General features: G+C 38.7%; 1 protein-coding gene across 1 annotated transcript; it reads left to right on the forward strand.

Moving 5' to 3' along the window:
- The first annotated feature begins 2,005 nt into the window (after positions 1–2,005).
- On the forward strand, positions 2,006–19,900 carry SPATA22 (spermatogenesis associated 22). Its single transcript, XM_066366255.1, has 8 exons — positions 2,006–2,048; positions 4,062–4,190; positions 7,112–7,172; positions 7,301–7,396; positions 10,276–10,618; positions 13,503–13,632; positions 15,912–16,009; positions 19,709–19,900. The coding sequence occupies exons 1-8, from the start codon at positions 2,006–2,008 to the stop codon at positions 19,898–19,900; spliced, it is 1,092 nt and encodes a 363-aa protein (XP_066222352.1).
- Positions 19,901–23,055: the final 3,155 nt, after the last annotated feature.

The raw sequence follows: 23,055 nt of genomic DNA on the forward strand, positions 1-23,055 counted from the left end.
ACCAAACTGTCCTTGATTGAGGGGAGGATGCTGGAAGAGAGCATAAGCCCTGACTGAAACCCCTTTCCCGCTTTCCCGTCCTCCTCCAACGACCGTCGAAACGCGCCCTCCTGGCCTCCCTCTGAGGCCGTGGGCTTCGGGGGCGCTCTGCGCGCCGGTGCGCACTCGGGCTTGTAGATTGAGCACACTTTTTGCTCATCGACCTCGCCAACCACATTAACGCCATTAACTCGGAGTCCCTGCCCTAGGGTCAGTGGTCCAGGGGGACGGAGTTGCACTTCTCTTTGTTTATGTATTTTGTTTGCGTGATACTCAAACAAAATGGCCCCCGTAGGCATCCTCTGGGTTTGGGGTGTGAGTTGCTTCGGTGTTTCTGTGCCGAGAGAACATCTCTCAGGCTCTCTTTTGGTTTCTAGCGTTAAGATGTTTTTCTGAAGGACCTAACTCAATCCAGCTTCAAGCCCAAGATAGGAAACAAAGTAGAATCCATCCCTGCCCTTCTGTTTCCCAACTTTTATTTCTTTTTTTTATTTTTTGTATTTTTCTGAAGCTGGAAACAGGGAGAGACAGTCAGACAGACTCCCGCATGCGCCCGACCGGATCCACCCGGCACGCCCACCAGGGGCGACGCTCTGCCCACCAGGGGCGATGCTCTGCCCCTCTGGGGCTTCGCTCTGTCGCGACCAGAGCCACTCTAGCGCCTGGGGCAGAGGCCAAGGAGCCATCCCCAGCACCCAAGCCATCTTTGCTCCAATGGAGCCTTGGCTGCGGGAGGGGAAGAGAGAGACAGAGAGGAAGGAGGGGGGGGGGGTGGAGAAGCAAATGGGCGCTTCTCCTATGTACCCTGGCCGGGAATCGAACCCGGGTCCCCCGCACGCCAGGCCGACGCTCTACCGCTGAGCCAACCAGCCAGGGCCCCAACTTTTATTTCTATAAAAGATATTTGGAGCGTCCACCTGGACTGCAGAGGTCGCCGGTTCAAAACCCTGGGCTTGCCTGGTCAGGGCACATACAGGAGTTGATGCTTCCTTCTCCTTCCCCCTTCTCTCTCTCTCTTTCTCTCTTTCCTCTAAAATGAAAAAAAAAAAAAAAAAAGAAAAAGATATTTGGAAATCGATATCTACCTCGGTATGATTTGCATTATTACTTAGCTGTGTTCACGTCTCTCTGCCTCACTGGGTGGTGAACGCGGGAGCAGAAATTATTTAGGTTTGCATCTTGCCTTTTCACACGATAAAGGAAGAGTTTGTTGAATTAAATTGGGATTGAAACATACAGGGGTGGGCAAACGTGGGCTTGCAGTTGCGTGGCGCCATTCTTTTGAGTTAATAAATAAATCTGTTGACATGATCATAAGCTGGGTGTCTTTTTAACGACTGTAGACCCATTTTTTGCCCACCCCTGTATGAGGAAGCTAAACATGGGGGAAAAAATTACAACAAATTCTGTTAAGAGAAAAAGAAAACAAACTTGTTTCAGTTGTTGAGGCTGTAGAAAGTGAGAGGAGACATTGTTTCAGTTATTCTGGATATTAAGTGAGGCGGCAGTCTTTGGTATGATGTAATCTAGAGATCTCAAACTAGTGACCAGAGCAGATGATTGGCTCAGTGTTTTAACGTGAGAGACAGCATGCTCTCCCATGGCCAGCTGTTACGATCCTTTTCTCTCTACCGTGCTCAGGTTCAGAATTATGCTCCTTGTAGGCCATTACTTCCAAAATAAATTGCATAGTGTGACATTCTCACACATTTAGGAAGCAAAGTTGTAGCCACCCTAGTCTTGACTTACTTCTAACTGACTTGAAAAAAGCAGTATATATTGTTCATTTTAACTCAGGAAACAAAAGGCTCTGTTTTATACCTTAATTTCAGTAATTACTAGGCTAAGAATTTGAATATGTTACAATCTGAGTGAGGCATTTCTTTCTTTGAAGGTTTGGTCAGATAGCTTCCTGTTGTAAATCTGAAGTGCTAAAGAAAAGTTACAGACTTTGATATTGAAGGAAATGAAGAGAAACCTAAATGAAAATTCAACGCGAAGTACAGCAGGTATTGAACAACTTTTATTTTAAAATTTCCTGTCATTTTACACTATGTAAACCTTGATGGAACATTTTGGAAGGAACTTTAAGAAAGATTGAACGTGTAGTCTAGCCTCTTCTTTACTGTTTAGGTCCAAGGAAATAAAGTAACTTAAGGCAAAACAATAACTTAAGGTAAAAAAAACACTTGCCTGAATTTACTGTAGTTCTTCCTATAAACTGTACATGCTTAAGATGTTCTGTTCTTTTAGGCTGAAAACAAAGCAGTAGATTTATTTTTTTATTTGTATTTGTGACTTATTTAAAGTATGTCCAGAAGCACTTCTGTCTCCCTAACAGTTTCCCCTACCATTTCTGCTTCTCAATTTATTAGTAAAAGGGCAAGAATGAAGAGAACCCGGGGATTGTTGATAATGGACAATGAAGATAACAATAGCTATTATTTATTGTGGATGCACTGTATTTTAGACATTTAACTACATGTAGTAATGTATTTAATCTTTATACCAACCCTTTGAGATAAGCATTATTACTGTCATCCTTGTTTTCCAGATGAGAAACTAAGGCACAAAGAGACTGTTAAGTAAGTGACTTACGAAGTGGCAGACACAGGATTTGAACCTAGGAATCTGACTCTGGAGTTCATACTCTTAATCACCATATTATTCTGCCTCTCAGTATATGTCATATTGGCATAAGTAGTTTAAGGAAATTGCCCGAGTTTACACTATGAAGTTGTATGTAATTCCACCTTACTTTGAAGTTGTAATTCCAGCCCAGGAAGTCTGACTCCAGAGCCCACATCATTTCATTAGACAGTTATCACAGAGTCTATATTCTCCTACAGTACAAGTTTTGATGAATCAGCTAGAATATGACAGTGGCAAGATATCCAAACTGAGATTTAGGAAGCTTGGGTCCTATCCAGGTTCTTATACTGTGGCAGTGTGTAGGTTTTTAAGACCTTTTTTCTCTGAGATCATTTCTAGTTTTATTGTTTATAAATTCTGACTTTTGGCTTGAGATCCCAGGTCTCTTACCTGGAGGGTATGGGAGTAGTATTTATTCTCTCTTGGATTTATCACTCTTAAGTCATTATCAAAATGATCCACAGAAAATGTGCATTACAGATACCTGGAGTGCTTGTTAAAGTTGCAGAGGTTTGGCTTCCAAACCAAATCTGTAGAAATAAAATCTATGAGATTTAAGTCTAGGAAGTGACATGCTAACCACAATTCCAGTTAAATCTTAGTCAAACTAAAGTTTGAGAACCATGGCCCTAAAGCATGTGCTAGCAGAGTCTAAAGAGTGATTAGGGTTTTGGAAAGCATGGGTCAAATCTGATTCTCCCTCTCCTCTTTTGTACTGAAGGCCTCCCTCCAGCTGATATGGAGGAGTCAAGCGTAGGTGGGAAATACGGAAACAAAAAGTAGATTTGGAAAGCATTGGGGGATGAAGGAGAAGGTGGGAATTACTTCTAAACAAGAAGAATTAAGGCAATGTTAACAGAACAAAAAAGGAGTTTTTACAAAATAGAAACAGACTCATAGATAAATAGAAAAGATTGATGGTTGCCAGAGGGGAGGTGGTTTGGGGGGCAGGTAAAAAGGTGAAGGGATTAGGAAGTACCAGTTGGTATTTACAAAATTGTCACAGGGGTGCAAAGTGCAGCATAGGGAATATAGTCAATAATATTGTAATATGGTCCTAGGTGGGTACTTGAAGTATTGAGGTGACCACTATGTAGAGTCCATGATTGTCTAACCACTATGTATACACCTACACCTGAAACTAACACAAAGTAACATTGAATGTAAACTGAAGTTGAAAAATAAAATTTTTAAAAAGGAGTTTTTAGAGAAGAAAATGAGGCTATTTAGGATCTTAAAAATAATGTAAGAATCATCCAAAGATATGGAAATATATTTATAATGAATATAAAATTAACATACAGACAAATTATTTTATAACTAGATCTATTTTCTTATTATATACTAATTTATTGGAACATTCAATTTAGGCTGCTTGCCTGTACCATTGTTCAATCAGAAAAAGAGGAATAGACAGCCATTAACTTGCAATCCACTTAAAAATGATCCAGATTTCAGTACTACTTCTGACAGCTATGATTTCCCTCCTCCACCAACAGGTAAGAAAATAAAGTGAAAACTTTCAGAAAATGAGAACTATGATTATAGAAAGTTACCATTTTCATTTCATTATAATGAAATAGAAAGTTTACGTTTTTCTTCTTTCCATTATCCAAATATGGGGATTACAAGGCTCTTTCTGAACATTCCAGTATGGTAGTTTGAGTTTCCTTGTCTACAAGGATGGTTTAGCATTTTAAATGGAATATCTTGGGTCTGGAGCCTTTGTTCTAATGAAGTAATAACCTAATAATTATAAAGAATATTTTCCCTTTTTAAAGATACATATGAATATTATGACTTAGACATTTGGTGCTAAAGAATGAAGAAACGTGGCCCTGGCTGGTTTGCTCAGTGGTGGAGTGTCAGCCCCACATGTGGAAGTCCCGGGTTCAATTTCCAGTCAGGGCACACAGGAGAAGTGACCATTTTCTCCCCCCCATCTCTTTCTTCTCCTCCCACAGCCATGGCTCAAATGGTTTGAGCAAAGTTGGCCCTGAACACTGAGGATGGCTCCATGGCATTGCTTTAGGCACTAAAATAGCTTGGTTGCCAAGCAAAGGAGCAGCAGCCCAGACAGGCAAAACATCACCTAGTCAGGGCGCATGCAGGAGTCTGTCTGTGCCTCCCCACCTCTCACTTAATAATAATAAAAAAAGAATGAAGAAACATAAGTTGCCTTAGGAATAAGTATGCATGGGAACACAGGAAAAATGGCAAAAAGTACACCTTAGGAAGGGTAGAAGCCCAGGAATTTCTAATGCTTGGCCTTAGTCTTATTTTCTCTTATAGTACTTTTGTCTTTCTTTATTGGCTTTGTACTCTCCTCCAGTTGGCATCCAGCTGGACTAGTTGATTTCCACTAGCACATGACCTAAATCGCCCTTTTTGGGAGTTAATATAACTTTTAGTTTTAGTTCTCAGAGCCCATTATTAACTTTCTTCTATATCTCTTGATTCAAATTCTAGGGACAGCCTTTGGTTCAGCTCATCTTTTTTTTTTTTTTTTTTTCTTTCATTTTTCTGAAGCTGGAAACAGGGAGAGACAGTCAGACAGACTCCCGCATGCGCCCGACCGGGATCCACCCGGCACGCCCACCATGGGGCGGTGCTCTGCCCACCATGGGGCGATGCTCTGCCCATCCTGGGCGTCGCCATATTGCGACCAGAGCCACTCTAGCGCCTGGGGCAGAGGCCAAGGAGCCATCCCCAGCGCCCGGGCCATCTTTGCTCCAATGGAGCCTTGGCTGCGGGAGGGGAAGAGAGAGACAGAGAGGAAAGCGCGGCGGAGGGGTGGAGAAGCAAATGGGCGCTTCTCCTGTGTGCCCTGGCCGGGAATCGAACCCGGGTCCTCCGCACGCTAGGCCGACGCTCTACCGCTGAGCCAACCGGCCAGGGCTCAGCTCATCTTTTTAAGTGAGGTTACTAAAATACTGGTTTAGCTTTATGTTTGGGCCTCTCATCTCTGAAACAGTTAGCTATGGTGTTGAGTCTTGAAAGGTCTTAAAGTTTATTGACTTTTTACTTTGGAAGAAGGCATGGACAGGAAGACATTCTGAAATATACTTGGAAAAAAATTAAAATATACTTGGAACATGCTAGTTTTATACATTAACCTTTTTCTGGGCACACTTTAAAAATCTTTTAATAGGATCTTACACAACTAGAATTTTAAAATCAATCACTCTCTTTCTCTCTCAATACTTGTATTGTTAATTTTATGCAGTGTTCAACCATAGACCTTAATCTACTTCTAAATTTATTTAGAATTATTTTGTTTTCTTATACATTTGAGGAATTTGAAGTATAAATTTTATATTATTCCCATTTTTATGGATATTCCTAAGTGGACATCTGTCCAGTCATCCTCTCCCATTTAAAAAATCCTTCATAAATATTTTTATAAGTAGCATAATGTTGACCTTGAAAAGTCACAACAATTTGAGCTGCTCCACAGGGAAGTGTGCATCCTCTTCAAGGACTGTACTTTACAGGCTCTGACCTGGGTAACTGGCAGAGATAGAATAAGATTCTTGTTTTGGGTGAGTAGACTAGATCTGTGTTTTTGAAATTTTTGTGTTGATCCATTAGGTTGGGAAACAACCAATCTTAAAAAAAAAGAAGAAAATAGAGTAGAATAGAAGATATTAGAATGTATCAAACATAGTAAGAATAAGAATTGATAGTGAAATTTTATGTTCTTTCTCCCCTCCCACACACACATGCACACCACACATATATATGTTCTGAGTTACGATGTATTTCTTGCTGTGCGTTGGGATAAAAATGTTTAAGAAACATTACACTGAATTCATGTTACAGACTACAAGGTACTATACTAGGACTGATTGTGGAAAAGATTCAGATGAAACTATTACCTTTGTTTAAAATACAATAGGGAAGCTTGACCAGGTGGTGGCACAGTGGATAGAGTGTCGGCCTAGGATGCAGAGGACCCAGGTTTGAAACCCTGAGGTTGCTGGCTTGAGCACAGGCTTACCCGCTTGAGCGCGGGGTTGCTGGCTTGAGCATGAGATCATAGGCATGAAAGGTCGTGGGCTTGAAGCCCAAGATTGCTCACTCCCTCTGCTGTAGCCCCCGGTCAAGGCACATATGATAAAGCAGTCAATGAACAACTAAGGCGCCGCACGAAGAATTGATGCTTCTTGTCTCTTTCCTTACCTGCTTGTCTGTCTCTCTTTTTGTCTTTGTCTCTCTCGCTTAAAAAAATACTATAGGGAAGAAAGACATTTATAAAAATTAATAAGGCAGGCTGTGAGAAATTCCACAACAAAGTGCTGTTGAAAACAAGTCCATATTTTTAAGTTCTTCAAGCTTTCAACCATCAAATAAGTATGAAATAATTATTTTAAAATGCTACCTATTTTACTTTTTTTCCCTGTTACTTGTATCTTTTGAGATTGGGCCTGGGAAGCAATGAATCCAGAGGTGCCGACTTTAATGAAAACCATGAACACAGGGTATGTAGGAAAATATACATGAATGAGTGTGTTGTCTGTTCCTGAGTAATATTATTCTTGTTTGTGTATTTTACATTTCTGAATTTGGAAACAAACTATTAATATTTAATAAGATGTTTCCTTGAAAGGCAAATACCACATTCAGTTTCTCATCCCTTGAGAAGTCAAGATTCTGTGTCTAAATCTAGTCAAGTAAATACTGCAAGGAGCACGAGTGGTTGGAGGTGAGTCTACTTAAGATTTTTTTCTTTTTCTGTTCCTTCTTTTCTTTTCCCTCTCTTCTTAACTCCCCCTCTCCTTCATCTTTTTCTCCTTAAAATTACATTTAGGAAATTTCTATACTTAGTAACAACTATAGAAATATTAGCTACATTTTATAAAAGAAGGTAAGAAAACTTCAGGTAAATTTATCAGTGTCTATGTTTCCAAAGAATTCTTCAGATCATAATGAAATTTCTCCTAATATTTATCATCATGAATTTATGATTTTGCTATGGATTATTTGTGATCTAATTGACAATAGGCAAAGAGTCAGGGATAAGTGTATCTTAATGTTGAGTATATTTAGAAATTGAGAACCAAATTCAGTGCTTAATCTTACTCTACCTAGTAAGATTGTCAGCTCCAAGGTAAATAGAATGAAATAAGAAAGATGGAAACTGAAAAACATATGCCTTTGCAGTGGTAGGAGCTCAAGAAATGAAGAGGACTGTAGAGGACGATTGGGAGGGTACTTCTGGGTCATTGCCATAAGCATCTAAGTTTAATGTCTAAATATAAAAAAATGAATAGGTAGAAAAAGGGAGATGGATTATTTTTAGGTTGGATTTTAGTATTCTTGGGTAAGTGGTTACTACTGAAGGAAATAATTTGGGGAACAAAGTATTGCAGAACCAGTACTAAACATATACTAGTCATTGTTTAGTGCTTTGGTATGTTCTTTTAATAATCCTGCAACATTCGACACTAGAATCTATGTAAACACAATAAATTAAAATCAATCAACAACAAAAAAATCCTACAACAACCCTGTGAAGTTAATATTAAAAGGGGGAAACTTTTAGTAAAATGGCTAATAAATACATCAAAAACAATATATTGTTTTTAAATGAGTTTTGTTTTTATTACTTATATTAGTTTCCTCAGGACCAGTCAGTTACTTTCTTCAGGACCAGGGCTTGAAATTAGGCCTATTAATGGCCTTGGGATGGTTTTTGGAGACCTAGATTCAGCTGCAGGTACTAAGAGAAAGTCCAATCTGACAGGCATTAGACAGAAATTAGATAACGGATGTAATCTGGACAGCTGCCCAATATTAGATATTCCAGTTTGAAATAAAAGGTAATATGTCAGACAGTTGGAATGTAACAACAAAAATCCAGGAACAGAAAACATTTGAAAACCCAAGTAGGCAGTGTGTAATCTGTGGAGCTTCTTTTATCTGGTTCTATGCTTTGGTTCAGAATCAAGGTTTTACCTTCACATGCATCTACCCTCAATTTACAGCCTGTTTTGGGGGATCTTGTTGACCACCTGGACCCTATCTTTGTCCCCAGGGAGAAGGAACTGAGTGGAACACTGTTCTTTGCCTTGCTCAGGAGCCACTACAATTTAGGCCTGTAGTCTAGTTGGGATAGGGAGGGCGTGGCTGAGCTGATTGGCTGCTGAAGCAGTACTGTGTGTGGGCATGATCTCCCAGGGTTTGTCCAGGAGAGGAGTACCTTCTGAGCAAAAATTTTGGGGGAAGTTACAGATGTGCTGTTACCAATAAGGAGTTGTGAAGCTGAAAGAAACTTTTTTAAACTATGAATAACAAAAGTAATTTCCACAGTCATGAGAGATGGAAGACAAAATTGTTACTGTTCTTTCTCTTGAAAATAAAACTGCTGTTACACAAAGAGGTGATTAGTACACAACAAATGTCTTATAGAGATGTATCAAGCAGTTAATTAATATTAATACTAACAATATTTTTCCTGGATATTGTCATGCTTGTGGGTTTTATCAACTTTTAAAGTTCTGAAATTATTTCTTTTCTCATTATTTTCATACCTAATTTTGCACCTAATTTACTTAAGAAGGCTTCCCAAATTATATAAGCTTCAGGCCCCATACCATTTGTATTTGTCCATGGTCACTAGGGAACCTAAACCTTTTATTTTTTGGATTATTTTCCCTAACAAGGGATGGCTTGTATTGTTTGCTCTTTTGTGACATTTTCAGGAAAACTATTTAGAAATAAGATTTTGTGATTTGTATTAGTTTTTCCCCTGTGGCACTCTTAACTAGCCAGCTCAGAAATTATACTTTTAATTTCTCATTATAATATTGTGTTCTTATAAGCTGATACAACCCATTTATATTCATGTTACTAGTAAAATGCTGCAACAGATTTATAAGTAGGGCTTTTAAGTCATGTAATAAAAGTACAAAGTTTCTAACCAAATAACTAGCTAACTGGCCTATATTTATTTTTGTGCTTTAAAATTACTGACAAGTCATTAGTTTTATTTTGTAGAAAACTGAAAAATAAATACGTAAAGGAGTAAGCAAAATTTCTCAAAATCTTACTACTTGTGGACAACCACTGTTATGTGAAGGCTTGTATAATTTAAAAATAATACTTTATGCCCTGGCTGGGTGGTTCAGTGGATAGAGCATTGTCCTGGTGCACTGAGGTCTCAGGTTTGATCCTGAGTTAGGGCACAAACAAGAAGCAACCAACCAGTGAGTGCACAACTAAATGGAACAACTCTCCCTCCTGCCCCTCAAATCAATGGGAAATTTTTTAAAAAGTACTTTATAGCACTGGACTCTGAGTTGGGAAACTAGGATTCTCTGGGTTCTGGATTGTCGGTAACTTTCTGTTTGACTTTGGACAAGTTACTTCCTCCCTAAGGGTCAGTTTCCTCACCTGAAAAGAGAGATAATAATATATTGTAGGGTTGTGATGTTGTATTTGGAATTTCTAACCAGTCAGTAGTTACAGAGTAGCTTATAAGCCACAAATTGCCATATAAACACTTTTTAATTACTAATTTTTTAATTAAAAAAAAGTATTTGGAAACAAAAACTAATACTAATTTAAAAAAAACGATTACAGCTACAGAGATGACAACAAAAATACCAGCTTGAAAACTTGGGAAAGAAATGATTTTAGACCTCAGTACAGAAGATTAAACCTAGTGGCCAAAGATGGAATAAATTCTTCTCCAGTGAGTTTGGGAGTGCAAGAACAGAAACAATTAAGAATATCTCAACTTCCTAACTTATCTCACCAAAGAGAATGTGAAGTACTCAGACAATCGTATTCATCAAAAATATCTGGCTCCACAATGAGAAGTCTAGACAAAAACAGTGCATTACAGCCTTTTAAGCCCAATTTCCAACAAAATCAATTTAAGAAGAAAATGTTAGATGATATTCCCGAAGAAAAAACTCTCAAGGTAATCTTTTAATAAAGAATTATTTACATTTTTGTATTTACATGTAAAAGTGAGATAAATATTTAGAGAATTACAGAGATAAGAATATTTGAAATCAATCCCATGGCATGCATTACTCGATTAGCACAAATATCCAGGTTCATTGGAGTGGGTGAATGTTAGCTTCCAAGATCTCTTTAGAGGTTGTGAATGACTGCTCCTTTTCATATTTGCTTTAGAGTGTCCTACTCGGTTCTGAATTTCACATTTTACTAATAATTGAGATGTTGACAGTTTGTCCATTGCTTGCAGAAACTATCCAAGCTCTTCATATGTCAGTCTGCAATTTTTTAACAAGGGTCAGCAAACTTTCTGTAAAGGGGCATAGATAGTATTTCTGGCTTTATGGGCCATATGGTCTCTTTTGCAGCTACTCAACTATACCACTCAACTCTGCCATTGTAGCTTAAAATCAGCCATAGACAATACATAAATGGAGGGGTGTGGCATATTCCAATAAAAGTTGACAAAAACAAACAACAGGTTAGATTTGGACCACAGGCTATAGTTTGCTGACTTTTGCTCTATAATCTGGTCTTATTTTACCTTTCCAGCTACATGTTCTACATTTTACTAATTCTCCAATGTATTTGCCATTTTCAGACTATTTACAATTCTCTAAATATGCTATGCACTCTACAGGACTCTGCTTCGACTTACATTCTTTTCTATAGCTGTTCTTCCTTCAGCCTTAGTTCTTCCCTCCACTCCTCACTGTAAATGTTCTTTCTTTGTAAATGTGTTTTATATATCTTGTGTGCTGGTTGTTTGCTATCTTCCCTACCCCCCCCCCCCCCCGGGTTCAGTAGATTGTTTACCCTCTGTCCTTCTCTGTGCTTGGGAAGGCTGACACATACTACATAGTGCAACATCCTGGGATCCCTTAGCTGACTTCTGTTAGGGGTCAGCCAGTGAGAATCACTGGCAGGACATCAAAGGGTAGGTTTTTTTTCCTATGCTCTCCCTGCTTAAATGTAGTGTCACAGGCAGTAGCTGTATCCCTCCATCATACAGATCCTCCACAAGTCCAGCTTTCACAGGTTTGCTCATTTTATTTCTTCCCCTTGTCCTTTCAGCCTAGGAGCGGTAGAAATTTTGTGTGAGTTTTTGAGTGCTTAAGTGCCTTATGTTTGTTCTGCCCATATGTATGTAAGCAGTCTTTTCAGTAAGCCATCTGAAGTAAATTTTATTTTTTTCTGAAATTTGACTAAAATAGCATGTTTCACAATGATTCTCAATCTTATATGTTCTTGTAAATACATAAGAATGATGTGACATAGTCACCTTAATAACAGTGGCTCATTATGGCAGTAGTCCTAGATGCGAGGCATTCATGGTTAGGAGGGGGAGAGGGAGGCCCTGGCTGGCTGGCTCAGTGGTAGAATGTTGGCCCTGCATGTGGAAGTCCCAGGTTTGTTTCCTGGTCAGAGCACATAGGAGAAGCAACCATCTGCTTTTCCACCCCTCTCCCCCACTCTATTCCCCTCTGCAGCCATGGCTCAATGAGCAAGTTGGCCCCAGGAGCTGAGGATGGCTCCATAGCCTCACCTCAGGTGCTAAAATAGCTCAGTTGCCAAGCAATGGAGCAGCGGCTCCAGATGGGCAGAATACCAGCCCCAAATGGGAGTGGGTATTGCCTGATGGATTCTGGGCAGGGCACAAGCGGGAGTCTGTCTCTCCACCTCCCTGCCTCTCACTTGATTAAAAAAAGAAAAAAAGGAGAGGAAAGAAAGGTAATTATAGTTGAAAAATAAAGTCTCATCAAGTGTTCTTAGATATGCCCTGCCCTCACAAAGGAAAGTGCCCTCACTGCCCCCTGAAAATTAATATCTTACTTAACACATTATATTCTTAGTTGATTTTTAAAAATGCCAAACATTCCCATCTCAGGGCCTTTATACTTGTTGTTCCCTCAGTCTTCATTCAACCTATTTAAAGTAATTACCCCTGTCTCTCTCTATCCTTTTTTTTTTTTCTGAAGTCAGAAGTGGGGAGACAGAGAGACAGACTCCCGCATGCGCCCAATCGGGATCCACCTGCCATGCCCACCAGGGGGTGATGCTCTTCCCATCTGGGGCGTTGCTCCATTGCAACCGGAGCCATTCTAGTGCCTGAGGCAGAGGCCATGGAGCCATCTTCAGCATCTGGGCCAACTTTGCTCCAATGGAGCCTTGGCTGCGGGAGGGGAAGAGAGAGACAGAGAGAAAGGAGAGGGGGAGGGGTGGAGAAGCAGATGGGTGCTTCTCCTGTGTGCCCTAGCTGAGAATCGAACCCAGGACTTCCACACACCAGGCGAACGCTCTACTGCTGAGCTAGCCGGCCAGGGTCTCTATCCTTTTACTCTATTTTTTAAATGTGTAAGATATATCAATTCCTGAAACTCTATTTTATATTTATTGTTTATTTTCTGAATCCCTCATTGGATGACAAAATCTATGATGGGAGATTTCCTCATTAGCTAAAATACTTTTGGAATCAATGAATGTGTCTCATTACCCTCCTAGGGTATGAGCGCATTAAGGCAAGGCATCATGTTTTATTCACTTGTATTTATCACAGGTTTGACACACAATACTTTAAAAAAATATTCAGCAAATGAATAAATGCATGAATGCCCATATAAATAATTCTCTTCTTGCTTGTCTTCAAGTGTACCCTACTTTTTTCTCCTAAAAAGTACTAATGATGCCTTTAATTTAGGAGAGTAACTACCAAAATTTTCAATAGTTCTTTTACATATTTTACACATGTGCCTAAGGACCTAGAGTCTGTGCAAAGAAAGTGAAAGAGTATGATGAGAAATATGAAAGGTTTTTCTAATGCTATCATTTTATTTTTTCAAAAGGATGCATCATTGTGTGAGTTAAAGTTTAAGGAAAAAAATAATTCTTTGAGAATTATATCTGCAGTTATTGAAAGCATGAAGTACTGGCGTGAACATGCCCCCAAAACTGTACTTCTTTTTGAAATATTGGGTAGGTATAATACTTAAGAAATACTTAAGTAATACAACTTTGACAATAATTTTGAATGGCAGTATAAATACCTAGAAGGTATTACAGAAAAATAAAATTTTGCAAAAGGAGGTTATAGTTAATTAGAATTTTCCTCAGTTCTTGGTTCTGTCATTTATTTGTGTGACTCAAGATGTATTTGGTTATTGATGGTAGTATTCTTCTGATATGGAATGTAATGTTAAAACTGGAAAGATTCTTACAAGTAATATAACTCAACCCTTGAGGTATGTGAGAAATAGGGCAAATAATTAAACTAGTCTTAATTAAAATCGCAAAGCTAGTTAGCAAAAATGGATCTAGAATATAATTTCTTTATTCTCAATCTAGTGTTCTTTCTACTGCGTTTGGCTAAACCCGGTAATTTGTATATAAATTAAATCATATTTTAAATATTCTGAAAGAATATTTGTATAGAACTCTTTACTAATATGAGCAGCCTACAGTTAATCTGTTTTCTAAGTTAATATTTAAAAGGGAGAGAGTTTTGTAGAATGTTTCTGGAATTTGATTTTTACCTAAAATGAAGAGATAAACAAGAAGTAGAGATTCAAAACATTTTTTCAGTAGTTTCTAAGTAAAATAGATAATTTAATTTAAATTATGAATTCTAAACATACTAAAAAATTTAGAGAATATAATATCCACATACCCAGTTATAGATGTACTTGAAACCCCTGTTCATTTTTCTTCTCTAGAGATAATCATGGTGATAGCTTTCTTGTTAATGGTTTTATAATTTTACTATATACATCTGATTTCATAAATTTATGGGGACCTTTTATTACTTTTTGTGTTTTTAGAATACACAGCTTGCATATTTACTGCATACTGTGTTTTTGAGATTTAGTCATTTTCTGTCCTGCCATAGTATTGTCTTCATCATCCAGTTGTGGTTTCCAGTTACGGTCTGTACAGCAGCTTCTGACTCTTTCCTTTGGGTATTAAGATGATTACTAAAGATCTCTATACCATCTATCCTTATACCACAATTTCACATTCGTCATGGTTTCTTTTGGTTGCTTTTTTCCAGAGACTAGCAAATGACACCTTGCTTATTTCTGACTGGGTAACGGGTCTATCACTTAAACCCTGCCTGTACTGTTACTGGGGAGCGGGATACACTAATTGGTCTTAAGTCAATCTCAGGTCACTCCTGCATCTGGGGATGGGGACACATTCCATTCAAATATGACTAAGAATGGCATAGGAGAGGCCCTGGCTGGTTGGCTCAGTGGTAGAATGTCGGCCCGGAATGTGGAAGTCCCGGGTTTGATTCCCGGCCAGGGCATATAGGAGAAGCGCCCATCTGCTTCTCCACCCTTTCTCCTCTCCTTTCTCTCTATCTCTCTCTTCCCCTCCCACAGCCAAGGCTCCATTGGAGCAAAGTTGGCCCGGGCACTGAGGATGGCTCCATGGCCTCTTCCTCGGGTGCTAGAATGGCTCCAGTTGCAGTGGAGCAGGGGCAGAGCATTGCCCCCAGTAGGCATGCTGGGTGGATCCCCGTCGGGTGCATGCGGGAGTCTGACTACCTTCCTGCTTCTAACTTCGGAAAAATACAAAAGAAAAAAAAAAAAAAGAAGGGCATAGGAGAGGTTTTCTAAAGGAAAATCTGATTATTATTGGAAATGGAGACTGATCTCAAAATAACAAATGGTCACTATCAGTATTCAGTAGGTGGTTATTAAAAAATAAATAATGCTTTTATTTGATAATAATTTCCTGAGATAAACATGAATTACTATTTGCATTTTATAGATGAGACAGATTTGAAAGAATCTGTCTAAAACAATTTGTTCAAATTTAGTTAAGTTGAAGAACTGGGACTCAAATGCATGCCTTCTGATTCTAATTCAATGTTTATTTTTTTCATTAAACCATGATGTTTACTATATGTGTGTGCATTTTATTATTATAATGTAGTAGACTGGTCTGGGGATTTAACCATTCTAGAATACATTCTAAGAAAAAGATTCAGGTGGCCAGCTATTGTCAGTCATATGAAGTTGGCATATAACCTGTTCCTAACAGGTTGGAGAGGGCCAGAAATTTTATTTCCCTTAGTGTAAAACAGTTTCAGAAATATCTTTCCCTCTTTAAATGTTTTCTTCATTATTGTATAGTTAAAATTATGGGAGAAGTTGGTGTGGGAATAATTACTTAAATATCAGATTTTCTTTGTTAAATTTTATCAGCATTTTATCAGTACTGATTTTTCCCTTCATTTTAATATTGTTTAGCTGTTCTTGATTCAGCTGTTACACCTGGACCATCTTATTCAAAGTCTTTTCTTATGAGAGATGGAAAGACTACTCTGCCTTGTGTATTTTATGAAATAGTGAGTATTTGTCTGAGTATTCATTGTCAACAAAACATAAAAATGCAGACTATAATTCCATTGCAATAGAAATTCTGCTAACACTTTAGTAGTACTTAAAATGCTTTGTTTAGTTTTAGTTCTGATATTAAAGTTATTTGTTCTATTTTGAGATTTTATGGTTTTTGGAAAATGTTTTGGCTTTGCCTTTTCAGAGCTAATCTAAGATGCTTATTAAAGAAAAGGAAGCTTTTAGTAGGACTTCTAGAGATTTGGGAACATTTCTTCTCCTAATACTAAGGTTTTTTATTGAGATATAATTAATATGTATTAAAATATACAAATGAAAGTGCCATATATAATCAACCATATAGCAACTACTCAGATCAAAATAGAGAATATTTTAGAAGCATTTTGATATTTCAGAGAATGCTTTTTCAGTTACCAAGAAGTTTTGACAGCTAAATTGGAATCTTACTTTAGTGTTAATTCTATACTTACTTCATTTTCTGATCATCTCAAAGGCACTGAGACCCTTATCTCTTGTCACTTTTGTGACCCTTTATTATGCCTGGAAACACCTTTGAGAAGTAGCATTGATTTTTAGGTCCTGGAGACAATTTAGTATGTGTTAAATACTAATAAAGTGTCCTTTAAAAGTTCCAAAAAAAAAGAATAAAGTTTCTTGTTCAGTAAATATGGAGAGCTTATTATGTGCCAGGAGCTGTGCTAGATGCTGTGGATACAAATTGGAATTGTAAGTGATAAATGGCTCTCAAAAACTTTATAATCTCAGGTAGAAAGACAGTTATACAATTGTTGGATTGTGGTATGATAAATTGTATGAGAGTGGTATGTGCAGGGTACTATAGAAACAGATAGGAAGATCAGGGAAAGATGGGAAGCATGCAGGAACCTTATTTTGGATATTTAAAGACTAACAAACCAAAGTGTATGTGGAGGGGGGGGGCGAAGAGGTAGGAAGCAGTGCACACTGAATTGAGAGAGCAGTGTATTCAAAGACACGAAGCTAAGAGGGAGCCTGGATTGTTTAGGAATCGGCAAGTAGTTCATAATTACCAGAGTGTAGAATTAGTGATTGGTTAAGGATATTGGTTCTGAATTTGGGGGAAGGCAAAGAGTGGGCTGGGTGTAAAGAAGAGGCTTGGTGATGAAGAAGGCTTGGGGTGACAAAGGACACTAGAAATCACAAGGCAGTCTGGATACCTCCTAAGACTCACATACTTTGTAAAAGATTTTGGCATTACTTCTGAAATCAGATATGGGTTCTAGTTTTTATTCCACCATTGAGTAAGCTGCTTAGCTTTCTGAGCTTCATTTATTTAATCTGTAAAATGGGGAGAATAATTCTTACTTTGAAAGGTTGTTTTGGAGTTTAGATGATAAAATGAATGTATAGTATCTGACATAGTAGATGATCGAGAAATAGTAATCATCAAGTTATTCATTTTGAAATATCTTGAATGCTTATTTTTCTCTAGTCTTATGAATTTTAAAAATAAACTGTATAGCAAAGTACACACTTCAACTGGACATTTCTTTTTTCTTTTTTTTTTCTTTTTTTTTTTTTTTGTATTTTTCTGAAGCTGGAAACGGGGAGAGACAGTCAGACAGACTCCTGCATGCGCCCAACCGGGATCCACCTGGAACGCCCACCAGGGGGCGATGCACTGCCCACCAGGGGGCGATGCTCTGCCCCTCTGGGGCGTCGCTCTTTTGCGACCAGAGCCACTCCAGCACCTGGGGCAGAGGCCAAGGAGCCATCCCCAGCGCCGGGGCCACCTTTGCTCCAATGGAGCCTTGCTGCGGGAGGGGAAGAGGGAGACAGAGAGGAAGGAGAGGGGGAGGGGTGGAGAAGCAGATGGACGCTTCTCCTGTGTGCCCTGGCCAGGAATCGAACCCGGGACTTCTGCACGCCAGGCCAACGCTCTACCACTGAGCCAACCGGCCAGGGCCAACTAGACATTTCTATGACGTATCACAAAGTGAACATTTACCAAGGTTAAGAAATAGAACATTGCTATTACTCAGCGCATCTTTGTGCCTTCTCCCTTTCACTACCTCTTCTGTCCTACCTAAAAGTTACCACTATCTTGACTTTTAATATCATAAATTAATTCTGCCTCTTTATAAACTTTATATAAGTAGTATCATATGGTATGTTTTATGACTTGCTTCCTTATCACTCAACCCAATGTAAGATTCATCTATGTTGTTGCATGTAGTTATAGTTCACTTATTTATATTTCTGTGTATAATGTTCTATTGTCTGAATATACCACAGTTTAGTTTCCTATTCTACTGTTGGTGGGCATTAGGGTTATTTCCAGATATTTTGCTATTATGAGTAATGCTCTGTGGACATTTTTATATACTTCTCGTGCATATGCATGCATTTCTGTTGGGTATATACCTAGAAGTAAAATTGCTGCATTGTAGTGCATGTGTGTACTACAGCAGTTATTGCTAAAGAAATTTTCCAAAGGCTTGTACCAATACTCACAATCAGTGTAGGTGGGTATAGTTTCTTTGCATTTTAATCATCACTTAGTACTGCAGTCTTTTTTTATTTTAGCCCTTTTAGTGGGTGTTTAGTGCTATCTCATTTCTCTCCAATTTCCTAGTGACTCATGAGGGCAAACACCTTATATGCGTACTGGCCATTTAGATAGCTTCTTTTGTATATAGTCTGTTTAGGTCTCATGTTCCTATTGAATTATTTACCTTTTTGTTATTGATGTGTAAGAGGTTTTTTAAAAAAGCTATTTTGGATACAGGTTCTTTTCCCATTATATATATTAGAAATATTTTCTCACACTTTGTTGTTTGCTTTATGAGATTTAGTGGTGGCTTTTGAGGAACAGAAATTCTTCACTTTAATTTAGTTCTTTTAGCAATAGTCAATATTTTCCCTTATAGTTAATGTTTTTGTAACCATTAAGTGAAAGCAATCCCAGAATAATTTAAATTTACTCATGATTGAGATGATTTGATGCTGGCTGATCTTTTTCTGGTTTACTAGTCTCATTAAGGCATAACCATTTTGGGTCCCAACCCTAAGCCTGGGGTAGAAATGGGGGTGGGTACCAGAATCTCTTTTCCTTGCAGTCTCCAATTCTGTATTTTTCCCTCTCAGCCCTATGAGTCTGTCAAAAGCTCTGCTCTTATACCCTCAGCTGTCTTGACTATATTTGACAGATACTTCAGTGGGAAAGCATTCCCAAGTATCAGGCCCATTATGGGCTCCTGCCCTTTCCTAGATGGGCTTTCTGTAATTTCTCTGCCTTGGTATCGCTGAAATCTACTAGGAGATTTCAGAGTTTCTCACCCAGCCATTCTAGTTGTTCTTAGATGAAGAGTTGGTATGAACTAACTTTCTGCCATCTACTGAAAGTAGAACTCTGGCAGTCTTTTATAGAAGTGAATAATTCATTACATTGAGAATTAGTCTTTTAAGAAGCACAGCTTGTTAGCTTGTAAGAATCTCTACCCTGGTGGAGGTCTTTCCTCTGTAACAGGGCACCCATATTTGCCTAACTATCATGGTCTTGTCAACAGGGGGCCCTAAATCAGGTAAGGGAGTTTACAGCATTTTGGGGTGATTAATATTTAGTTCGTCATATAATTAGTTTTAAGAAGTTGAAATTTAGATGAAGTAATAAATGACTATTGATATTTATTTATTTATTTTTAAAACAGGATCGTGAACTTCCAAGACTGATTAGAGGCCGAGTTTATAGGTGTGTTGGAAACTATGACCAGAAAAAGAATATTTTCAAATGTGTTTCTGTTAGACCAGCATCTGTTTCCGAACAAAAAACTTTTCAAGCATTTGTCAAAATTGTAGATGCAGAGATGAGGTATTATACCAATGTAATGAATGAAATGTAATGAATGTAATTAATGAAATTTAAATAATGATAAAAGAAGTTTACATAGTATAACTTAAAATACTTTTCTGTTACTGTTTAAATAACTATTTCCACAGTTTTATAGCTACTGCTGTTCTATATTTCACTTGTTGAATTAAAATATTTAAATTCTTTTAAATGTATAAAGAGTTTTTGAAAAATAATTTTATTGTCTTTATACAATAAAAACAGTATATTCTCTAAAATTAAATGATCATTTCAGATATAAATGCTCAATTTAATGGAAATGGATACTTACTTAACATGAGATAATACACAAGATACAGGTGGAGCAGACCTGAGTTTATGCAGTCAGATTGTATCTGTGTGAAGCTGATTAGAGTCTGGGCAGAACTGGCTGGAAGAAAAATTATGTCTGAGAGAAACTGAAGTGGTGCACAGAGTGTCTGATGCAGTTCCCAAGGGAGGAATACTGCTATGGATTGCTTCAATGGTTCTATTCTACTGGAAGCTGAAATGGCCACTTGGCTGCTGAACCAACAGGCAAACAAAGGAGCTACCATACTGTCTGGGTAATAAAACCAAATTAACAGTAGAAAACTGGGTTCTCTACACAATGAGGAAAGGAAAGACCATGATGGATATCTAGGTGATTCTTTGGGGTACCACTTTGTAAAAATTAACAGAATACTATAACAACGCAATAAAGGCAATAACACTGAGGATTCTGATTCCCAAGGAATAGAGGTTGAATGTAAATAACCCCATACAGCTGAAGTGATGACCGAGGAAACATGGAACATACAGAAGAAGATTTTAATGTTAGCTATGGTCTTTGTCATCAATTACAGGGGAAGGAAGAGATGAGTAGGAAGTAATCTGACATACCTGTAGAGTAGTAGAGGTAATGGAGGTGGCGGGGTGCTGTTAAGGTTTTTTTAGAGAGGTAAGAAGGTAGATGTACTTGAATGGAATGCAAATCTGGGTTTCTTTTCTATCTTGGTTTAAGGAAGAATTGAACATGATCTGGGAGAGTGTGTCTTTTCTCTTGTTCTTGTCCTTTCCATATGTCTGCATACAATTAGGGCAGAGAGTCAAATTCTTACTAGCTGCAGGTTTATCTCTTTCCTGGGGTGTGTTTATGGGGAAATGGGTGGTAGAGATTCTGCCACTCTGGAAATCTTTCCAGAATGTATGTCTTTTCTGGTAGTTACCCTGATGGCTTCTTGCTTCCCAGAGGCTAAAGCTTAAATTCCTCCACTTGAAGATGTTCTAGGATATTCACAGTCTTGTCCCTGCTTGTTTTTACAGCTTCCCCAGCCATCCTATTTCACCTCCCAAAATGTAGGCTTAAGCCTTATAGGACTTCTATCCATTAAGCAGTGTTGAAGCATCCATACATGAGCTTCTCTACATCCCCAGCTTCCTCCAAAGCTTAGTCAGGTGTGATCAGTGACTGTAATCAACTGCTGCTCCAGGACTCTGAGAGCATTGTCCTAGAGAGATCCTGGGTAATTTGTCTTTAATGAGTTCCTCCAGGATCTAATCTCTGGCTCCAGGGTCCCTTAGGCCCACATATGTGTAGACTGGGAGATGTGAGAAGGGATGTTGCAGGCACAGGTGATGACTATAGAGGCTGTTCACATGCCTTAGTGAATAAAGGGGAGCAGTATCTCAGGCCAGGGTCCTGGAATCACCCTCCAACACACTGGTAAGTTGGGTAAAAGACAAATGAGCTAGTCTCTTAGGGTCCTTCCAACTGAAGGGTCTCGTGTTCTGCAGGTTAGTTTTTTAGGTATAATAACCCTCCTCTACCTCTCAGCCTCCCAAGATTGCTTCACATGCTAGAAACGTTTTAACTGATGTTCACCAGTTTTAATAATAGCATTCATAAGTATTGCTATGTGATATATTGCTTAAGATTGTATTCATTTAACAAAGGACATCTGGGTGAGGCAGGCATTCAAAATAGAGCGTTTTTTTTATTATTTGGAGTGTGTATTGCCTTTTTTAAAAATTGAATTTATTGGGACCTGGAAAAGATGGCAGCGGAGTAGGCAGATGCACAGACGCCCAGCTCTCACCACCAAACTGGAATACAAATCAATTTAGGAAAAATCAGCATGAAAAACCAACTCTGAACTACAAGAACAGCTCTCAAAAACCAAGGAGCAAAGAAGAAGCCACAACAAACCTGGTAGGGAGCGCCTGAATCTCCCCTGCTTACAGGAACGGAGGTGGGGTGCGAGGCTGAGAGCCCAGAGGGGACCTCACAGAAGGGAAAAGAGCAGAAACTACTGCTCACAGCCACTTGCCTGGCAACCAGAGAGCAAGGTGTGTTGAAAAGACCAGCTTATCTTCCAACTGGAAAGGAAAGAGAGAGGGACAGACTGTGAGGGGCTAAGGAATGAAGGAGATGACCTAAAAAAGCTGACTCATCTGTGCTGGAGGCGGCCATAGCTGGGGGAGGGACTGAACCTTTCACAAAACAGAGCTGAATTGCTTCCGGATCAGAGATCTCCGGACATCTATCCAGCTCCAATCAGCGCAACAAGACACAGCTGAAAACAAGAAGTGGGGAGGAGGGGCAGTAACTCAGGTCTCCATGGAGATCTGAGATACACCTCCCCCTACTGAAGCTGAGAAAACACCCTGCCCCCAGAGAGATTAGTTGGCTAAAGAGGCCTTCAGAGTCTCAGGTTACACCCATCGCATTCCTGGATACAGTTTCAAGGAAGCCCCCTGCTGAGATCAGTAAACAAGACTATCACCTGTTAAGAAAACAAACAAATTAAGACTTTAAAGCTGCCCAAATCTGAAAGTGGATTACAGATAACAGCTGATACCAACCCAAGAAGACCTAGAAATAACACAACTGAAAACTGGAGGCAGACAACACCAAGCCTAGACTCAACCAAATCTACAACTAAAACACCCAAAAACAGACAATGAGAAGACAAAGAAGTGCAATCCAAATGAAACCACAAGAGACACCTTCAGGAGATGAACTGAGTGATATGGAAATAATCAAACTTCCAGATGTGGAGTTCAAAATAATGATTGTAAGGATGCTTAGGGATCTTAGAACAACAATGGATGGTTATTATGAACACCTAAATAAAGAAATAGCAAGTATAAAAAAGAATCAGTCAGAGATGACAAATACAATATCAG

The sequence above is a fragment of the Saccopteryx leptura genome, chromosome 2 (assembly GCF_036850995.1).
Source record: "Saccopteryx leptura isolate mSacLep1 chromosome 2, mSacLep1_pri_phased_curated, whole genome shotgun sequence".
Taxonomy (NCBI): domain Eukaryota; kingdom Metazoa; phylum Chordata; class Mammalia; order Chiroptera; family Emballonuridae; genus Saccopteryx; species Saccopteryx leptura.

Coding starts and splice junctions, on each gene's coding strand:
- SPATA22 (XM_066366255.1), top strand. CDS start 2,006: ATGAAGAGAAACCTAAATGAAAATTCAACGCGAAGTACAGCAG. Junction 4,191..7,111: donor TTTCCCTCCTCCACCAACAG/GTAAGAAAATAA, acceptor GTATCTTTTGAG/ATTGGGCCTGGGAAGCAATG. Junction 7,397..10,275: donor AGGAGCACGAGTGGTTGGAG/GTGAGTCTACTT, acceptor AAACGATTACAG/CTACAGAGATGACAACAAAA.